At 57.1% G+C, this 19224-nt stretch overlaps 7 protein-coding genes across 8 annotated transcripts; all 7 read right to left on the bottom strand.

Moving 5' to 3' along the window:
• Window positions 1–314: 314 nt before the first annotated feature.
• On the bottom strand, window positions 315–1931 carry ABB37_00701 (hypothetical protein; the record flags this gene model as incomplete). Its single annotated transcript, XM_015796996.1, has 1 exon — window positions 315–1931. One exon carries the CDS (start codon window positions 1929–1931, stop codon window positions 315–317), a length of 1617 nt encoding a protein of 538 aa, XP_015665004.1.
• A 748-nt stretch (window positions 1932–2679) lies between these two features.
• ABB37_00700 (putative mitochondrial Phosphatidylserine decarboxylase) lies at window positions 2680–3815 on the bottom strand (the record flags this gene model as incomplete). The annotated part of the gene is made up of 1 exon (XM_015796995.1): window positions 2680–3815. The coding sequence occupies exon 1, from the start codon at window positions 3739–3741 to the stop codon at window positions 2680–2682; it is 1062 nt and encodes a 353-aa protein (XP_015665003.1). The 5' UTR covers window positions 3742–3815.
• A 542-nt stretch (window positions 3816–4357) lies between these two features.
• ABB37_00699 (hypothetical protein) lies at window positions 4358–6055 on the bottom strand (the record flags this gene model as incomplete). The annotated part of the gene is made up of 1 exon (XM_015796994.1): window positions 4358–6055. The coding sequence occupies exon 1, from the start codon at window positions 5996–5998 to the stop codon at window positions 4358–4360; it is 1641 nt and encodes a 546-aa protein (XP_015665002.1). The 5' UTR covers window positions 5999–6055.
• A 504-nt stretch (window positions 6056–6559) lies between these two features.
• ABB37_00698 (hypothetical protein) lies at window positions 6560–7080 on the bottom strand (the record flags this gene model as incomplete). The annotated part of the gene is made up of 1 exon (XM_015796993.1): window positions 6560–7080. Exon 1 carries the CDS (start codon window positions 6974–6976, stop codon window positions 6560–6562), a length of 417 nt encoding a protein of 138 aa, XP_015665001.1. The 5' UTR covers window positions 6977–7080.
• A 413-nt stretch (window positions 7081–7493) lies between these two features.
• On the bottom strand, window positions 7494–9246 carry ABB37_00697 (hypothetical protein; the record flags this gene model as incomplete). The annotated part of the gene is made up of 1 exon (XM_015796992.1): window positions 7494–9246. Exon 1 carries the CDS (start codon window positions 8763–8765, stop codon window positions 7494–7496), a length of 1272 nt encoding a protein of 423 aa, XP_015665000.1. The 5' UTR covers window positions 8766–9246.
• A 977-nt stretch (window positions 9247–10223) lies between these two features.
• Window positions 10224–15270, bottom strand: ABB37_00696 (hypothetical protein; the record flags this gene model as incomplete). The annotated part of the gene is made up of 1 exon (XM_015796991.1): window positions 10224–15270. Exon 1 carries the CDS (start codon window positions 14643–14645, stop codon window positions 10224–10226), a length of 4422 nt encoding a protein of 1473 aa, XP_015664999.1. The 5' UTR covers window positions 14646–15270.
• Window positions 15271–15742: 472 nt separating this feature from the next.
• ABB37_00695 (hypothetical protein) lies at window positions 15743–19216 on the bottom strand (the record flags this gene model as incomplete). Of its 2 annotated transcripts, none has more annotated exons than XM_015796989.1 (1): window positions 15743–19216. In XM_015796989.1, the coding sequence occupies exon 1, from the start codon at window positions 18689–18691 to the stop codon at window positions 15743–15745; it is 2949 nt and encodes a 982-aa protein (XP_015664997.1). In that variant the 5' UTR covers window positions 18692–19216. The 2 variants fall into 2 exon arrangements, with proteins under 2 accessions (XP_015664997.1, XP_015664998.1); XM_015796990.1 differs by having other exon boundaries at window positions 15743–19176.
• Window positions 19217–19224: the final 8 nt, after the last annotated feature.

Here is a 19224-nt window from a genome sequence, read left to right as displayed (position 1 = left end):
TCAGTTACGTGAGCCTTCCGTTCTTCTTTTTTCCTTTCCGCAGCCGAGCTGTTGGGGGCTGTGGCGAACGCTTTCGGTACGTAAAAGAAAGAAAGAGAAATAGTGGCAATAGTGGTACAAAGGAGAACACGGAGACAAAACATTGGAAAAGGGATCCACCTCGACGGGGTGTAAAGCAGTCCATACCGGGAGAAAAGGGGGAGGAGAGAAGGGAACGAGCGTAAGGAGCTTTGTCGAGAACCGCACGCTACTTGTCCGTAATACGTCGTTGCGCAACAGTTTTTTTCTTCTTTTCTAATAAATGAGGTTTCCGTTTAGAAGGAAGCACTGGTGATGGCTGGAACACCAGCGTCTGCGCGAGACAGCTTTTGCAGCTCATGCGACATCGCGTCGATGATCGCCTGGCACTCGTTTCTCTCACGTCGAAGTCGCTCTCTTTCCTGCTCGTGGGCCGCGAGGAGGCGCCGCCGCTCCGCCTCTCGCTCGTCCTGCACAATCGACATGCGCATCTCCATGATTTGCAGATCCGCTTTCATCGCTGCGACAGTCGCCTCCAGCTGCCCAATTTTTCGCTCGCTGGACGGGCCTGCGGGGTAGCGCGGTGACTCCGCCGCGGCTCCTTTCGCCGAGGTAGACGGAGGAGAGTGCGGTGCAAGACTGCGTGCCGTTCCTGCAACTGCCGCTGCTTCCTCGATTCGATGCTGCAACGCCTCGACTTCTTTGACGAGACTTTCTTCTTTGGTCTTCCACGCAGCCTTGGCGGTGTGATAGTCCGCTGCCTTTCTTTTGAGTTCTGCTCGGGTTTTTTCGCAGTTGGCGCAGAGGGTTGAGTGAGCTGCTGAGGGTGGAGGGGGCGGAATCGGAGACGTCGCCGCGATTTGCTCGAGCTGCGCCACCTGCTTCTTCAATTCACGACACCGTGCTTGTTCCTCCAGCGCGCGCTGCTGTGCGAAGGCGAGTTCCTGCTTCAAGTGCACCCGTTCCTTCCCCCACGCCTCCTTCTCTGCATGTGCTGCTGCGCTGCTCCCCCGGGGGTCCGCGACGGTCTCGCGCTCCCGCAGCTGCCTCTGGAGGGAATCGCGCTCCTCCTCCACGCTGCGCAGCGCCGCCTCAATCTCGCGTGCGCGGTCACTGTGCTGGTACAAGTTTGCCAACCGAAACGCAGCGACAGGGGTGCGCACGCCATTCGAGTCCTCTCGCCGCGGCGCGGGGCTGCCAGCAGCTGCGTTTCCATCCTTTGACCAGCGTTCCAGCATATCTTCTGCTTGGTCCTGTATACTGCGCAGGAGCTGCGCGAGTTTCTCTTGGTTTTGCAGGAGGGAGTCGCTCAAAACGATGGCGCGGTGGGTGGCACGTCGCGCTACCTTATTTGCTTCCGCAGGTGCCCGACCTCCTTCGAATGGGCCGGCCACCGCTGAAGTCGAGAGGAGCGGAGTAGCTGGTTGAGGTGTGGGCGTCACCGCGCTGCGGCCGTTCCGTTGTTGCATCACAGCCTGTAACAACTGCTTCGTTTCCCGTGAGAGCTGTGGGTCGTTGAGCAGGTCGTTGAGGAAATCGTTTGACGGTGTTGCGGTGCCCGACCCATCATCGGTGTCATTATTCTCCTCTCCTTTCGCTTCTCCATTTAGCAGACGTGAAGTCGATGTGCGTCGTCCTTTCGCGCCATTTACTTGTTCAGATGCCACCAACGCGGGCAGCAGTACTTCTTTGTGCATCGTAATGTGATATTGTAGCAGCTTGTCGAAGGCGTTTTCTAAGTTGTTGGCCAACTCGCGCACACTGTGGGCCTCCTGCACGGCCTTGAAGCGCTCCTGCTCCGCAAACACCACCTCATCAATGAGCTCCGCCAGGTGATACTCGCGCTTCTGCAGCAGGTCCTGGAGAAGGGCAACATTGCGCTGATCTTCTGGATTCGTTGCCGTGAGCGACATGGCAGTAAAATGAACGCCCTTTTGTGTGTGGCAGCGTCGCAAGAGAAGGGGAAGCGGAATACGAAAGGCGCTAAAAAAAAAAAGCAGTCTTTTTGGGAGTCGTCGCGATGAAATTCCCCTCCCAAAAGAAAGCTATAAGTGATGTACAAATATATATAGGCTCAGATTACAATGAAGAAAGTCCGAAAAAGTATGCAATGATCATGGCCAGGTTCTGCCCTCTCTTTCACAGCGCTGTGTGCAGAAGTGAGAGCGAGAGCAGCTGCAAATAGAATGCGTTGAGAGGGGAGACGAAGCCAGGAAAAGCGCCGACTGCAGAGATCGTAGGGCAGAGAGGAATGCAACACACCCACCTATAATAAGAACATGAGCACTCAAAGCAACAACAACAAAAAACCCTTCTCCTCCATTTTGTTTGCCACGACACCTCAGCGGTACCGGAAGACGAGGAAACTGGCGAAGAAACGAGCGAGCAACGCCGAGGCCAAGAGGATTGAGGTGCGATTCAAGTTGAATTACTACCCTTATTTGTGGAGGCGGCCGTACCACAGTATTTTTTTTTGAAAGACGCGTCGCGATCGACTCTGTGAAACAGCAAAACAACAGACGCAATCAAAGAAGCCACTCCAGCGAGAGCGATGAGAGCACCATAAAGTAGTGGCATCCGTCGTCAGAGGAGTGCGCACTTCGAAGAAACCCCCCCAAAAAACCAACACCTCACCAGCTTCGCTCAAGTGCCCCATCGACGCTAACACTGGATGAGCGCCTCACCCGCCTTCACCTCCTCACCAGCGCGCTTCAGCACGGCGCAGTCCTTCGGAACATCCACCAGCAACACAACGGAGGAGCCCCAGTTGAAAGTGGCAACGCGCTCACCTTTTGCGAGCAGCGGCTTGGACGCGTACGTGTTGTGCAGCGCGTACTCCGGCGGCTCCAGGTAATTAGTGCGAACTCGCTGATCGAGATAAAATTTGATGCGCCCCGTCAAGGTGCTGCCGACAAGCGCCATGTACACCGGCAGCTTATTCCTGTCCGCGGAAGTGCCACACAGCACCAAACGCTCGTTGATCGTCAGCACGGAGGGAATCCAGTGAAATCCGGCCGCCGTCACCGGAAAGAGGGCACCCGGTACGTACACGCTCTTTTCGCAGCGAAAAGAAAGAGGAGCAACGACGTGGTGGAAGTCTTTGTTGCGCATGTGGATCACCGCGGCGACGCGACGGTACCTCTCCGCGTCCAGCGGTGGCGGCGTCTCCTGCAGGAGGACACGAATGCCGTATGAGAGACCTTTCACCTGCACCAGCGTCATGTCTCGCACGTTGGAGTGCACGGAGAGCAAAACGCCATCGCAGGGAGCCACGACAGCCGCGCCGGCGCTCACCGACCGCGCCTCGGGCGTCCAGTCGCGGGTGTAAAACTGCTGGAACGTTTCCACATCCCTCACCTGCTGGACGGACTCAGACATGTCCACCTTGCACCAGCGAATAAGCGCGTCCGCCGCAGCGTGGTGCATCCAGGTGGGCAGGTAAAGGTTCTCCGCGAGGCGGCCGACGCTGTTGGACAAGGTGTTGAAGGGCAGGAAAAAGAGAGCGTCCACCATTTCAGAGGAGCAGAGGCAGTTACCGTCCTCTGGGTGTGTGGCGGCCTCCCAGCCGGCACGGGCGTAGCGGAAGCCCTGGTAGCCGCCGAAGCCGCCGAGGACGCCAAAAAAGATGTAGTGGTAGACCCAGCGCCGCATTGGGTTCGACATGCGATTCGTCTTGCCGCTTTTGTAAAAGCGCAGGAGAGGTGTCGGTCGCAATAATCCCATTTTCTGTAGCTACAAATTCGTTTTCTTCTTCTTCTTTTTTAGAACGCCCCGCCTCTGAGCCCGTTTCTTTACCTTCAGTGTTTTGCGCCAATCGAACGCATAAAACCGAGAGGATAAATGAGGGAAGGTATGCGGGAGTAAAAGTTGTGAGCAGGTCATCTGCACAGTTGTGTCTCACAGCAGAAACAGAGAAAACATACTCGCACATCGCTTGCTAATCTGCGGAGGATGGTGCAAACATACGTACTTGTAAATACAGATACTGGAGGTGGTTCGCTACCTATTCCGCTCTACCTTCTCAGCTGCTGCAGAGGTGTTGACGCAGCGCTACTGGCAGGACTACGATCGAGGGTCCTCCAAAGACCATCGCCCCTCTTCTCTTCCACACCCCAACCGTCTTCTGGTTCTTACACAACAGCTTTCTTTCTTTATCCCTTTTCTTCAACGCATCACATATTAGTCAAGACAAACAGTACACCGAAAAAGGTCTGTGAAGAAAGATCCTGCGGATGCAGTCAAGGTGGGCCTTTGCAAGGGAGAGGCGGAAGCGGCGCAGAGACGCACCCGCCCAGAAAAAAAAAAGAACAGCTGCGCTTGTTTTTTTTTCCCTTTCTGCTCACCTGCGCTTTGTTGGGGGCGAAGAAGCATCCTTGTCATCGTAGGTGGGAATAAAATCGCTCTCGTCAAAGGTGAGCTGCGAACTTTTCCACCCACTCGAGGCAAACGACGAACCTTTGCTCTTCGGGGTGCTACGAGCTGCACTGCCCGCGACGTTCGATGCTGCTGTGCGGTGATGGCTGACTTCTCCATGATAAGACGTGCTCCGACTTGGCCCACTGCTGGCAGTAGCCGTAGCATCCAAACCTGCACCGTCCTGGCGACGAACTGGCGTTTCGCGCATGAGCGGGTTCGTTCCTCGTGCGTAGCGACTGGCTGCCGGTGAAGAGGGAGAAGGCGAGGTGATGGGGCCTCTCCGGCCAACGTCCGCCTTTGATTGCTTATTTCGCGCTTTGGCAAAAATCTCCTCGTTTTCGTCGACCTGCGGGCTCAACAGGTGACTCAGATACGGGAATTGCAGCGTCATGCTGGCTTGCAGCACATCTTGCGTGGGGCCGGTCGGGTTCACCGCGGCTGCGACGCGTTCACGCAGCGACGTGGCACGATTGAAGCCGCTTTGCTTTGGCGACAGCTTCGTCGCGCTTACTGAACTCCCTGGAGTGTGCGAGGACTGGGTGGCCGACGGCCCCACTGCGGTGAGCTCCTCTGCGGCGGGGAAGCCGAACCACCTGCGGAACGCCACCGAGCGCAGCAGCAGCGGCTGCAGAAGACCCACCACGTTCATGCCAATAAAGTACAGGCACACGCCTGAGCGAAAGGAAGTGAAGACCGGGATGATGCAAAGGCAGCCGAGGCGGGCCCCCCAGATAATGTTCTTCATCCACCCTTTCTTGATTTCCTTCGATATCGACAACTCGAAGTTGAGCAGCGTAACAGCGCACGTGGTGATCGGGAGGATCATAAAAGGGTCGGGCAGCGTCAGGGCACCGCACCAGAGAAAGGAGGAGCTGCCCACATCGAACGCTGCGTTCTCGCACAGGGCGGACACCTGATAAAGACCCGTCATGATCACCGGCGCCATGGCAAGCGAGGCGGCACATTTCCACACCGATGTGTTGTATTTGCGAAAGATGGCGCGGCGGTGGCTCTTCAACTCACTCGCCGCCACCTGCACCTCCATGGCAGAGGCAAGATCGTTGTAGTAGATGCGATTAAAGTCTTCTTGCGGTTTCTTGAGTTCCGGCAGCGCCAAGCGCATCCGTTCGCCTGCGCGTTCGCCGTAGAGCGAGACGAAGAGCGTGCCCAGGCGTGTGGCGGCTCCCACAAGGAAAATGAGTACTCCGGCTTCCATGCCGAGAGCATGCTGACACGCGGTGAAGGCATGTGCGAACCACGACGGGTCGCTGACGGCGGCGTGCGTGGTGGCCGCGGCAAGGGTGTGCTCATCCACCGTGCCGAACCACTTTGCGTTCCACATGCGGTCCAGGTACTCGAAGTAGGTCTGCGGAGGTGCCTCACTTGGCATCCCAGAAAGTGAGGGTCCGTTCACGGAGGCAGCCGCCGTGGACACGGTTGTGTCCGTTGCTGGAATGGTGCGGTAGAAGCGTGTGTTGGAACCGGAGTGGGTAGAGAGGAGAAGCGACGACGCGCGCAGCTTCAATGCCGTCGCTGGCCGCGCTGCACGGTAATACCTCAGCATCGTGTGAGTACCTGTGATGCTCACGTGGCCGAAATACGAATACAAAAGAAGATATCTGCACGTTAAGGCGGTGAAACGATCGACGAGAAAGCGAGAGGAACGTGAGGAGCCCCATCGGTTGGCCACAACCCACAGGGTGACAAAATGCGGAACGAGCTGCTACAGTGGGGGAAAAACAGCAATATGCTCTTCCGTTCTCTTTCCTACCGTTTTCATTGGCATCGCAGAAGTTGGTCGCATTAAAAACGGAAAAGAAGTCGCGTAGGGGCCCGACGTAGATGCCCGCATTGGCTTCAAAGACGTGTGCCTGTTCGGTTGAGCAGCGTTCGACACAATAAAACAAGTAGAAAGGACTCGCGTAATGAAGGGGAATGTGTCGTCCAACGGGTATACTCGCGCGCTCTCACACACACACGCAATCAAAAAGTCCACGCACAAATAAAAGCATCATACCTTCAAAAAGCAAACAGACAACCGTAAGAAGCAAGTTGAAAAAGCAGGACATCACACGTCATGATCAGCGAAAGAAGAGAAAAAAGCTTCAACTTTTGCGTTCGCATCTCATTCCACCACGACGGGTCGGAGAAGGCGATCCAGTTTGCGTTGCAGGGCAGCCGTTTTGAGTTTCAGGAATCCCTCCGTTACGGCGTCGTCCAGCGACACCAGCGAGACCACCGCCGTATCCGCTACCGACATGGCACATATTTTCTTGTCGGGAAACACCACAATCATCTGCTCGAGTGATTCCGTCTCTAGCTCTAGGTTCAGCGTATTCGTCGCCAAGCTGCTTCGCGCGTAGGCACGCCACATGTTCGCCGTGGCGGCGACGACGGCAGCGTATATAACCTCCTTCTCCGCCGCCGTGCCGCTGAAGGCGGTGGCGATGGCGTTGCCGGAGGCGTCCAATACCAGCGCCATGATGACACCGTTGCCCACGGCGCTGCCCACGACAGCGTTGAACTCGGAAGCGTTCAACATTGGCAGCTCTTTTGAAGATTCTTTTTTACGTATGTATACTCCGCTGCTTCTGTGGTGCACAACAAGTGAGCAGAATCTCTTTCTTTGTTCATGCAACGGAAGCTGCGAGAATGTGGGTGTTAAAACAAACAAAAAAGAAATAGGAGGTGTGGAAAAAGAATGCGCCAAGGTGCTTGAGAGAAGTTGTATGCGAGAGCTCAGCTGTCATTCAGTTTCGAGTCTGTCCGCCTGTGTGGAGACGCAAACGTGGAGGGGAGGCAAGTCACGACAGCACACTTAATAAAAAAAAAAGAAAAGTGAGCCATTCTAACTCGACGCAGCTCGGCATTGAGGGAAGGCGGGGGTGCTCAGCACGCACTTGTGGAACGACTTTTTCTTGATGGGCGTCTTGCGCAAACAAAAAAAAAACACGCGAAGTCCAGGTGAAGGTGGAAAATCCTCCGGCCCCGCGTGGGAGAGCGAAAACGCACGAAGCTGTCAACAACAACGAAAAAAATAATAATCTGGGAAGGGCCACTCATTGCAGCCGTGTCCGCTTCGTTTGTTGACTGCGTTTCGCGTGTTCTCCCTCGCGTTCCTTTCTTGGCCCTATTGCATTGCCCTCACCTTTGTGAGCCGGGCACCGCAGCACAAATTGCTCCGTGTTCATCAAAGCCCCTGCTTTGACGGCGCACGGCAGGTGATAGCTCAGCGGACAGATCGAGATCGCACATCCCACAGCAGCGCCCGGCTGACGGCATAGCGCGCACTTGATGTGACGCGCACGCTGCACCGCCGCGGCAACACCGCGCAGTGACTGCGACGCCTCCTCCACGTACACTTCTGGACACCAGAGAGCGCAGGTAAGGTGGTAGGAGTAGCCGTCCGAGGATACCAGAGGCGGGGCCCGCCGCCGATGCCGCTGTGCCTCTACAGAATTGCCACAGAAGACACACTCCGCACCTCTATTCTCATGAAGGTTGTGCGGCCAGTCCTGCTGGTGTGCCAGTAGCACTGTAAAAGCAGCAGGTGAGTCGTGGACGTGCGAAAGGTTCGTCAAGACGTTGGAGCCATCGTGTGCATCGTCACGCACAGCTTGCCGACTGCGGAGGCGATGCTCCTCAGAACTCGAGTCTTCTGCATCTCCACACAGCTGTGATGATTTTGTTAAGGCAGACGTCTCCGTCTCCGTGGCCTCTCCGTTCCCGTTTGTAGTTGGCGGTCTGCTCTGGAGCGAACTGTCAAGTGACGAGGAGCCACCGCGCACGTTGTGCATCGCGTGCTGCTGCGAGCACCCGAGAATGTCGTCCACCGCCGATACCAGCTGTGAAAAAGTCGCCGACTGCTCCGCGTCGTGGATGGCAGGGGAGAAGGCGCGGCACGCGGTGTCGAGGAGAGGAAGATGGGCTTTGTCGCCTTTGTCTGGTTTGCTTCTCTGTGTTACGGCGGGGCTGACTTGAATGCTTTCCTGCGTCACCATGGGCTCGTGCTCTGCCTCGCTGTCCAGCGTGTGATCCTCTTCTTCGTCCTCCGCGGTAATGGAGTCGTGCGAGAGAGAAGAGTCGAGCTGGGTGTCCACAGCGGCGGAAACGGCTGCAAGAACAGGAGCCAGCGACAGCCGTGGCTGCTGAGTGCTGAATGTGCAGGTGCACCTGTCCTCCTGCTGACTCGCGTGAAAAGGTTCCGATAGAGCCGTCGGTGCTTTTGCATTACCGTCTGCGCGTCTTGCATCATCCCCGAGGAGCAGCGACTCTTCTTGATGTTCTTCTCGGAGGCCGTCCGACGCCGCAGAAAGCAAGTTGGGATCCATCGTGCCTAAAATCGGAAGAGTTTGCTTCACACAGGTGCGGAGATAGGAAGAGATGGCTTGACTGTTGACAAGCGAGCTGCTTTGCGAGTCACTGGCAACGGGAAGGTGAACAACGGTGACGGCCCCGAAGCGCACACGCTTTTGCCTTTTAAGGGGCCGCCCCATTCTTCTTCTTTTGGTGTACCGCACGACTAAAAAGAAATATTTGAGCAGCAACAAGTACTGTCTTGTTGTTTTAACGGGATCGGATGTGTGTGTGTGTGTGTGGGTGGGGGGTGCGTGCGTGTTGCGTCGTTCTATGGAATATGAAGGAAGAGCGAAGTCGTACCGTGATCGCTTCGGCGCTTCCATATGGATGTGTGTGCGTGCAAAAGAAAAAAAATTGTGATGCTGCCTGAACGATGAAAAGAGGAACCAAATAAATAAACGGTGGCTTGGAGTAAAGAAGAATATATATATTTTTTGAGCTCGTTTGACGCCTTTGTGAGTATCATCAAGGGAATGGACATCAAGGGGGGGGGGGGGAGGGAGAGATGCAGAAAAGAAAGGATGGTAGATCAAAGGGAAGCTAAACGTCCAAAAAGTCCTGCGAGGTTCAAAGGATGATCGTTTTGCGAAAAAAAGAAAACCTCGAACAATTTGTTTGATGGAGAATGGAGTGTTGTGAAGGTCAGTGCAACTCAAGAGTGAGCGTCAAGAAACACAAAAATACATATGCACGCGCTGGCTCTCTTTGTATGATTGCTGTTTTGTTGCTTTGCGTTGAAATAAGTGGCATCTTTTTACCTCCTTTCCCAGCACCAAAAACACTCGGAGGGGGGAACCCGGCAGAGCACACCGCCCTCCAAAAAATAAAACAAAACAGTGAAGAAGTTTTTCCTTTTGATGGACTGCGTGCTCATCGAGCGAACAGTAACAAAATAAACAATAATACTAATAAAGAACTCTGTTCCTCTTTCGCGTCTTGATGGTGCTGACAGCACTTCTGACGTCCCCTGTTCTGCTTCGCTCTCCCCTGGATCAGAAAAAAGGCACCTTCGAGTGCGGCAGAGGTGATGCGAACAAGAACATCGTCGGTCAGCCGTTCTTGCACCACGCGGCGCAGATAAATAATTCCTTTCAACACAACAGAGTCACAAAAGAAGAGAAAAAAAGGAGGAAGAAAAGAACACCCATGGCACGAAAGAGAAGAGGAAAACACACACAGTGCACGCAACCATCGCCCGAATAATAATAATAATAATAATAATAATAATAATAATAATAACATGCACGTTTGATACCTCCATGACACGCAGCAGAAGTTCGGTTTCTCGCCGATCCATCGCGCGCAGGTGCTAAAAAGAAGGAAAAAAAGGGACGACGGGGCCGGTGTGATGGTGGCAATCGTAGCACAACTCTTCACTGCAGCGGCTGCGCTCAGAGGCTTCTATCATCTTGGGCTCTCCCGTCACCACGCTAGTCATGGCGTGTGAAGTTCGGCAGCTGCGCCTTGTTCACATCGGAGGTGATGGGCCACAGACGCTGTTGATCGGTCGGCTTGAGGTGCTTGAAGCCCTGCATGGTGCCCGCACACGTCGGCGATCCGCAGAGACACACAAACGGCGTGTTCATGTCCCACTCCGTCGTCGCGTAGTTGAAGGTCACCATCTCGCCCTCCGCGATGTCGCGAATCGTCGCAAAGTCGAAGGAGTCGGCTCCCGACACGCCGAGTCGCACCGCCACGTTCGGGTCGCAGTGGTGCGCGATGCACTCCGCCGCATCGCCAAAGAGCAGGTGCCGGTGCGGGCCGACGCAGATGGTGTACATGGTAGGGAAGGGCACGACGAGGCCGGTGCAGTGGAACAGCGTCGTACCAGCCGGGATGTCCCGCGTGGCGTAGGCGGTCTGACCCATCTCCCCATTGGGTCGCACCACCAGCAGCGGGTTGGTGCTCTTCACTGTCCACCCGTCGCGCATCGCCTGCGCCCGCACCGGCGGCTCGCATAGGTACAGGCATCGCTGCTTCACCGCCTCCTCCATGTACTTGAACCCCTTGCAGGAGTCCGTGAGGGAGCGGGGGAACAGCGCCGTCATGTCGTACACAAAGAAGTTCATGTTCACCCGCAGCGGGTCGCCGGCCTCCAGGGCACGGCAGGCGACGAGACGGCTCTCGACGAGGACGCAGTTGAAGTCCGTCGCGTCGTGCGGCACGACGTAGTGCCGCCCCACGCAGATCTGATTCGGCTGAATGTCCAGGTACATCACCTCGAGCAGAATATCCCCCTTCGCGGCGGCGCGGGCAGACTCGAGCCGGCCGTCGGGCGCCGCACGCAGCACCGACGACGGCAGCTGCACCCCTGCGTAGGCGGCGGCCAACGACTTGATGGCGAACGTCGCCTGCCACTGCAAAGCCCCCCGCTGGGCCCGCGTCAGGTGCTTGAAGCCGCGGATCTCGTACACGCAGTTCGGCGACTTGCACAGGCAGTGGAACGGCGTGTTCATGTCCCACTCCGTCGTGTTGTAGTTGAAGGCGATCAGCTCCCCTTCCGCAATGTCGCGCAACGCCTGGCACTCGAGCATGTTATTTGTCGCATCCACGCGCACACGAACGTTGGGGTCGCAGCTGTGCGCCAAACACTGCGCGCCGTCCGCGAAGAGGAGGTGCCGGCCCTCGTCCAGCATGATCGTGTAGACGGTCGGAAAAGGGATGCAGAGACCCTTCACCTGGAGGAAGCGGGTGCCGGCCGCGATGTTCATCGCCGCAAAGGTGGCCTGGCCCATCTCGCCGTTGGCGTGCACCGTCACCAGCGGACAGCTGCAGGGGACTCGGTAGCCGTCTCGCAAGGCCGCCATGCGTACGGCCGCCTCGGCAAAAATAAGGCGATCCGCCTGCGCGGCGGCGCTGCGCCCACCGAAGCCGCGCACTTCATGCGGCGAAGGAAACGCCGGGCAGGCGCAGGTGAAGGGCGTCTCCAGCGCATAGGCGAGGCAGGTAAGATCGAGTGTGATTTCCGTGCTGGCGCACACCGTCTCGAGCAGTACGACGCGCCGCTCAATCACCGCAGCCGTTGGCACACAGCTGTGGGGCAGTAGAACGCCGTCCACCAACGCGCCACCCGCTCGCAGTCGCACCTGCGTCGCGTGAAGAACCGGGTGCCCCTCCTTCAACTCCTTCGCCGCCAGCACACGGCCCTCCTCGTTGGTGGTCAGCTCCGCCCCCGCAAGGGCCTTCCAGTTGTCGTTTAGCTGCGCCAGTTGACGCATCGCCGGGGTCAGCATCCACCAAAGCCGCTGCCGCTCCTCCTCCGGTTGGTACTTCAAGCCGTGGATGCGACGGTAGCAGGACTTCTCATCCCCGCAGAGGCAGCAGAACGGCGTGCTCATGTTCCACTCCGTCGTGAGGTAGTTGAAGGCGATCACCTCCCCTTCGTGGATGTCGCGCAGGGCGAGGCAGTCGAGGGAGCGACTCTCCGCGTCGATCATAATGCGCACGTTCGGCACGCAGCTGTGCGCCAGGCACTGGGCCCCGTCCGCGAACTGCAGGTGGCGGTTGCGGTCCAGCTGAATCGTGTACACGGTGGGGAAGGGCAAAACGAGTCCGCTGACCCTGAGGAAGCGCGTCCCTTTCGGAATGGTGCGCGCCGCAAACGTCGCCTGCCCCATCGCCCCATTCGCTCGCACCTCCACCAGTGGATGGGGGCACGGAATTTGGAAGCCATCGGCCGTTGCCGCCGCGCGCACCTCCGGCGCGGTGCACAGCAACACGCGGGCCTTGTCCGCGTCGGACAGCGCGTGGAAGCCGGCCACCGTGTGGCAGCAGTCCGCCCCGCCGCAGACGCACGTGAACGGTGCCGCCAGGCGGTAACGCAGCTGGTTCATGTTGAGGGTAATGGGGGTGCCGGCGGTGCACGCCTCGCTCAGCACGACGCGGCCCTCCAAGAACACCGCCGACGGGTTGCAGGAGTGGGGGATGAGAACGTCGCCGAAGCACACGCGGCCGCCCTGGAAGGTGACACTGGCAGCCGTCTCAAATAGCACCGTCCCAGAGAAGGAGTCCTCGCAGAGGCACAGGCCACCGTTGTAGCCACCCGGCGCCACCAACGCGCTGTTCAGCGTCGCCAGCGTGCTCGTCGTCTGCCGGATGCTCTGGGCGAACAAGGAGCGCACGGCCTGCGTGGCCGTCGACCACAGCCGCAGCTGCGTCTCGCGGTTCAGGTGACGGAAGCCGGCGATGCGGCCGTAGCAGTCTGCGCTGCCGCACGCGCACGTGAAGGGTTCACTCATGTCCCACTCCGTCGTGAGGTAGTTGAAGGAGACGAGCGCGTCGGCGGCGATGTCGCACAAGGCGAAGCAGTCCACACAGCCCGTATCTGGGTCGACGACGATGCGAGTGTTCGGCGCACAACTGTGGGCCAGACACTGCGCACCGTCCGCGAACAGGAGGTGCTTCCCCTCGCCGAGGTAAATCGTGTACACCGTCGGGAAGGGCAAGACGAGACCGTGCACGTGGAAGATGCGGGTGCCGGCGGCGATGTTGCGCGGGGCGAATGTGGCGTTGCCGAGCGCCGGCGTGCGACGCACCGCCGCAAACGCGCTCGAGGAGACGATCTCGTAGCGGTCGTCCAGCGCCGCGGCGCGTACCGCGTCAGCGGCCACGCTCCACCACCGCGCCTTCGTCTCCGCAGGCAGTCCTTTGAAGCCGTGGACGTGGCCCGAGCAGCCGCCGGCGCCGCACGAACAGGGCTGCGCAGGTGTGATGGAGTAGTAGAGAAGGTTCAGATTGCACGTGACGGCGTCGCCGGCGGCGAGGGGGCGCGAGGTCACTATGCGACCGTTCACCAAGACGGTGTTCGCGTCGCATGAGTGCGACAGACGCAGCCGCTCCAGCACCAGTTCGTTCTTCTCCAGCTGTGGCGCCCCGCACGCTTTGAAGAGGACAACGCCGGCCTCAATCTCGCGCTGCGCGGTCAGACGACCCTCCGCGGTGGTGTAGAGCGCCGTGCAGCCGGCCAAGGCCCCGAGTGTGGCACTGGTCAGCAGCGGCGAGCGGTACTTCTCCTTTACGGCGGGGCTGCAGTCGGGCAGCAGATGCTCCTGCTGCTCGCGGTCCAGGAAGCGGAATCCCTTGATGAGCCCGTAGCAGCAGTACACGTTGCACGAGCAGTGGAAGACCTTGCTGATCTCCCACTCCGTCGTCAGGTAGTTGTACGTGAGTTTCTCGCCGGTCTCGATCGTGCGCAGCGCAACGCCGCGAATCCGCGTGCCGTCGATCTCAAGACGCAGGTTTGGTAGACAGGAGTGCATGAGGAACTCCGAGCCGCCCGTCAGGCGCAGGTGGCGATCACCCGGCAGCTCCACCGTGCTGCGAATTGGAAAAGGTAGCGGCACACCGGTGGCCTCGAAGACCACACCGCCCTCCTCGTGCTCCTTGCTGCTGATGACGGTGGGCTCGCCCTTCAGATCCACCACATCGAGGCCGCCGCCCTCGTTGCTGCCGCGGGGCAAAAAGCCGTGCGCAATGGCCTGCTGGCGAACGTGCTCATCCGCAAACCGGTACAGCTCTTGCTTCGTCTCCTCGTCCAGGTAGCGGAAGCCGGCGACGACGGGGTGCTCAATCGTAACGCCAGCCATCGACGCGTCCGCCGAGTCTGCCGAGTCTGGGGTGGTCACCGCCTTCATCAGGTCGTAGAAGCAGAGGTTGAAATTCACGACGATCTCCGCATCCGCGCCGCACGGCTTCATCGCGACGAGGAAGCGGCTGATGATGGTGGCGTTGAAATCCAGGCCGTGGCGGACGGTGACTCCATCAGGCAAAATGAGTGTGTCGTCGCGCACGGAGAAGCTTTGAGGAAGAGGCACTACAATATCCCCCACAGCGAGCGCGGTGGTGGTCTTCATCGTGTCTCTCTGCGTGAGTATGTGTGTGTAAGCCGGACTTGGTATGTGTGTTACGTACGACAAATAAACTTTTTTGGAGAAACAAGACGATTTCCTTCAACTTTGTTTTTTAAAGAGGTAGGAATAAAATAGAATAAAAATCGTTGATACAGCGTCAACGAGTTATCGTTTTCGTTCTTGTTCTTTGAAATTGCCTGAAAATAGAGGTATAAGCGAACGAATACTAATAGGAACAGCAAACCGTATCGTTAGCTGAAGAGCGTAATCTATGGTATGTTTTTTCTTCGTTTTTTTTCGTTTTAGAGAGAGAGAGAGAGTTAAGTGCGTGATTTGAGGCGTAACGAAAATCAAACGCGAAACGGATTCAAACACATGCCGTACAGTTTGCTGTTTCCGTTTTCTTTGTTTTCTCGCCTTCTGTCTTAAAGGGTCTATCAGTAGAATTGGAGTGGGAAAAGGGAAACAAAGAAAGGCCACTTTGCTTTGAGAGGCGAAAACCAAAGAAAAAAAGGGCTGATGTGATCCGAATCCACCACGAGAAAGTGCCGGAGCACAAAGGAAAGATGGCTTGTTAGAGAAAGAAAAAGATGTTTATGGGAAGTCAAAACGGAGGCACAGAAATGCTGCGAAGATGACAAAGAAGAAATATGTGGCGTGACGTGAATTTAGTAAAACAAACAAAGGAAAGACAGCAGGTAGTTTACAACAGAGAGAGAGAGAGGGTTTGTGCACAGCTCGTTAACGTACGAAGCACAACAAAGAAAAAAAACAGTTTGTTCCTGCTCGGTCTTGCGGTGATGAACCGAGGTTCCAGCAAAGATATGACATTGCCATTTGTTCCGGCATTGAAGGAACGCGCCACATGATGGGCTTTCTCGAGGGTTTTATTACGGCGGAACCTGCGAGCTTCGTTTGTTCTTCAACATTCATCTGTAAGTCCATTGGTGCGAAGTAACGGGAAAGGACGCAAAGGTATTCAACCACCACGAAACCCAGCCATAACCGTTTTAGCAGCTCACGCGACGAAGAAGAACAACACAAGAAACACCACTCCATGCACGTGGAAACCTTCATATCAGGCGCACCCGCTCCACGCCTTAATCCAAAAGCGCACTTCGGTAGTTCATAATACCAAAGCAAAACGATGCACCGCGTGCGCGGCACTCATTCGCCGCCTTCTCCACCTCCAGCACCACCGTCTTCGCCGTGGCAGCGTCGCACAGGACCACATGCAGCAGCATCGCACGCCCGGCCATCTGATACGAAATAACAACCTTGAACGAGTACTTGGGGTGCAGAGCGATGCCCACGAAGGGCAGATCCAGACTCAACAAGACCCGCCGCTTGCACTCCCCGCTGTTCAACTCTAGCGCACGAATCTGCGGCGGTGCGTTGTCGCGCGCGTCGAGCAGAAGAAGCTCCCGCCCGCCCTCCCCGGTGAGGGCGGATGGAAGGACAAGACAGAGCGGGGTGCCCAGCGCGGCAAAGCTTGCCTCGTTGGCGTTGCCGTGCCACTCGCTCGTCAGCTCGCAGCGCACGGAAAGGCTCACCGCCGACGGCGAAAGTGTGAAGTAGTGCGACGGGCCCCGCTGTGGACACAGCCGGCGCAGCGTTTGGCGGAGAATGTCCACCTTCCGCACATTAGGATTCGATTCATTGTGGGGGCTGCTGTAGTCGGCCAACGCACACGACTCAAAGAAGTGCTTCGCCAGGAGGAACATCACATATAGGTTGAGCTCGCACTCGGACACAGCCACAGGAGAGCGCTGCGAAAGAGGAAAGGCGCGCGTCACGCTGACCTGCACGTCGCGATACGCATTTGCGAGTTCGTGGCGAAAAGGTTGTGGCTGGCCGTGGTAGTGTTGCAGCGGCTGTAGTGGTGGCCACACATTCAGCACCAGGTCGCACGTTTCTTCATCGAGGGTGGGGTACGCCGGGTAGAACAGGTACACATCGTCTTTGGTGTGGGTAGCGGATAAGATGGCCCTGCGATCCGGCACGTCGGCGTCCAACCACTGTGCTGCCTCGCGAAGCTTAAGGAACATCACTGCGTAGGGGTCGCGAATGGGCAAAGGAGCCTCCTCGCCGGTTGTGTCCTGGAGGTCCTCGAAGGTGATGCGGGATAGCGGCACCTCGCCATCTGCGTTCTGCTGCGCGCGGACGATATTTTGTATCGCAGACGCGTACTGCTTCACACCCTCTAACAAAACTCGTTGAATGAGCTTCATCAGTTCTAAAAAGGCTGTCTCTAGCACCTTCGCACACGTCACCCGTCGCTCTGCGCGTTCCTCAACTGGGAGAAGTTTCACGAGCAGGGAGAGTGTGCTGGAGAAGCAGCTGAGGCGCGTGACGTGGAAGTATCGAAGCTGCGTGTGAAGGGCGGCGAAGATGTTTGGGATGAGCACGGAGAGCACCTCCGGCGGGGCGGCTGCGGAAGAAGGACGTCGCATGTTGGCATCACCACCACCACTCCCACCTATCCACGCCTTTTGCACAAACTTCTCTTTCGGCGGCGGCAGCGTGCTATTGGGACCGCCGACGAGCACCTGCCCCGTCAGCTGGTAGGGCGTCTCGGCGTAGAAAAACTGCGAGAGTGAGGTGGGAAAGCGTAGCGGGGAAGGCAGTACAGTAGCGCGCATCGCCTCGACGTGCGCCGGTGACGGCGCGATGGCGCACTGCACCAAGGCGTGCCCAAAAATGGCGGTGACCGCCTCGTGCAAGTCGACGCGTGCGGATTGCAGGACGAGCCCTGCGATAGAGGTGGAGACGTCCGGTGCGGCAGAAGCGGGTGTCGCTTCTATGGGATGCACGAGAAACCCCATCAGCGCTGCACATACCTGCAAATCGGTGTTGATTTGGATCCAGTAAAGGAGGAAGGCGAGCACGACGGAGGCCGGGATATCGCTGGCGCTGGAGGCGAAGGCGGCGATGGACGTCGTCAGCGGTCTCTTCTCTCCTGTTGGCGCTGCGGACGGCGAGTACGCAGAGGCCGCCGCCGCAGCCCTCGTCTCTTGCACGATAATGCGCTGAAAGCGAGACAGAAAGAGGCGCTGCGCTACTGTCGCTGCCTGACTCCCCGCATTTGCTACCGGCGTGCGGCACACGTCGTTGAGATACAGAAGCTCGTCCTCGATCACCTCCAGCCGCAGCGTCAGCACACGCGTCTTGACGGCTGGCGCTTGCGTTTGCTGCGGGTGCGCTGACAACGAAAGGGGTGGAGATGAAGGGGAGTGTGAGAGCTGAGGGCCGCCTCCGGATGCTGCTGCTGCTGTTGCATGTGCGTTGCACGTGTGCGCAGAGTGGACGAACCTCTGGAGAGAAGCGTGGGCAGGGATGTCAGCCGCCAGCTGCGTCAGCTGCTGATCAACATTACGCATGACACTCAGAAAGACGTCGGCGATGGAGTGCTGCACAAAGCCCGAGACGGCGCTGTCCTGCAGCTGGGCGATGGTAACGATGATCTGCTTGGCGGCAGTGCGCACCATCGCGTCGTCTGATCCAAGCAGACGCAGCGCGCGGTCCCACAAAGGGAAGGCATTGTCTTGCAGGTCGAAGAAAAATTGGACCGTGTCTGGTGTGCACCGCAGGGCAAGGGTTTTGAGAAAGGACACGTAAAGCGACACAAACTCGTCGTCGTGCATGTCGAACTCGACGGCAACCATGCGGTTAATGTGATTGTTGCTGCACACATAGTAAATGGAGGAGGTGCGAGATAGATTCTGCAGCATCACCGTGATGCTCTGCAGACTTTGGAGTTTGATGGCGGACGGCATAAGACCGTTGGTGACGAGACGCTCCAATATGTTGATTACATCTCGCTCCATGACGCGCTCGAACCAGTCCTCCTTGTTGCGGTCCATCCACACGAGCACCTCGGTGAGGGATCGAATCGACTGCAATGAAGCCTCTAGCACTTTCGACTCGCGCTGCCCCGCCTCGTCGCCCAGAGCGAGCTCCTCTATGCGCTCCACCTCATCGCACAGGTACTGCGCATTCTCTAGGGAGAACTTCTCGCGTATTCCAAGCGTTTCCTTCAGCTTGTCCATGCTGTATGATGTTGGCCCTTTTTTCTTTTCTTTTGAGGAGAGCAAAATGATATGCCTTGTACTGTGAGATACTCATTCAAACATGAGAAGACAAACAAACCCGATGCGTACACACGTACGTTGTATACAAAAGGAAGAAGAAAAAAGCTGTGCAAAAGGGTGTTGCGAACTATCTCGTCGGCTTTCCTCTCACGGTGGTCACCTACTATAAAAATATACTTCCACGAAACTTTGAAAAGTGCAGACGGAGCTGTAAAGTGTAAAGCTTGTCGAAAAGAGAAAGAAGAGAAAACTATGCAGTAATGAATGAAAAGCAACGAAAACAACCAAACAAAGGATACTGAGGGGTTCTGAAGAGGAAGAAGAAGCGGAGCAGGTAGAGGGCCACCAAGGATGCTTGATGCTGAGGAGCTATTCAATGACCGTTGTGTCAACGGCCATTAGACGTTCAGAGAGGATAATATTGGCAAAAGAGACACGCTGCTAAGAACGTGATGGTTAGAGAACAGGAAAGGAAAAGGTGCTGAAGAAAA

This window comes from Leptomonas pyrrhocoris (assembly GCF_001293395.1).
Source record: "Leptomonas pyrrhocoris isolate H10 chromosome Unknown, whole genome shotgun sequence".
NCBI classification, from domain to species: Eukaryota; Euglenozoa; class Kinetoplastea; order Trypanosomatida; family Trypanosomatidae; genus Leptomonas; species Leptomonas pyrrhocoris.
The sequence above is the reverse complement of the archived record's forward strand: the minus strand, read 5'-3'. Positions and strand labels throughout refer to the sequence as shown.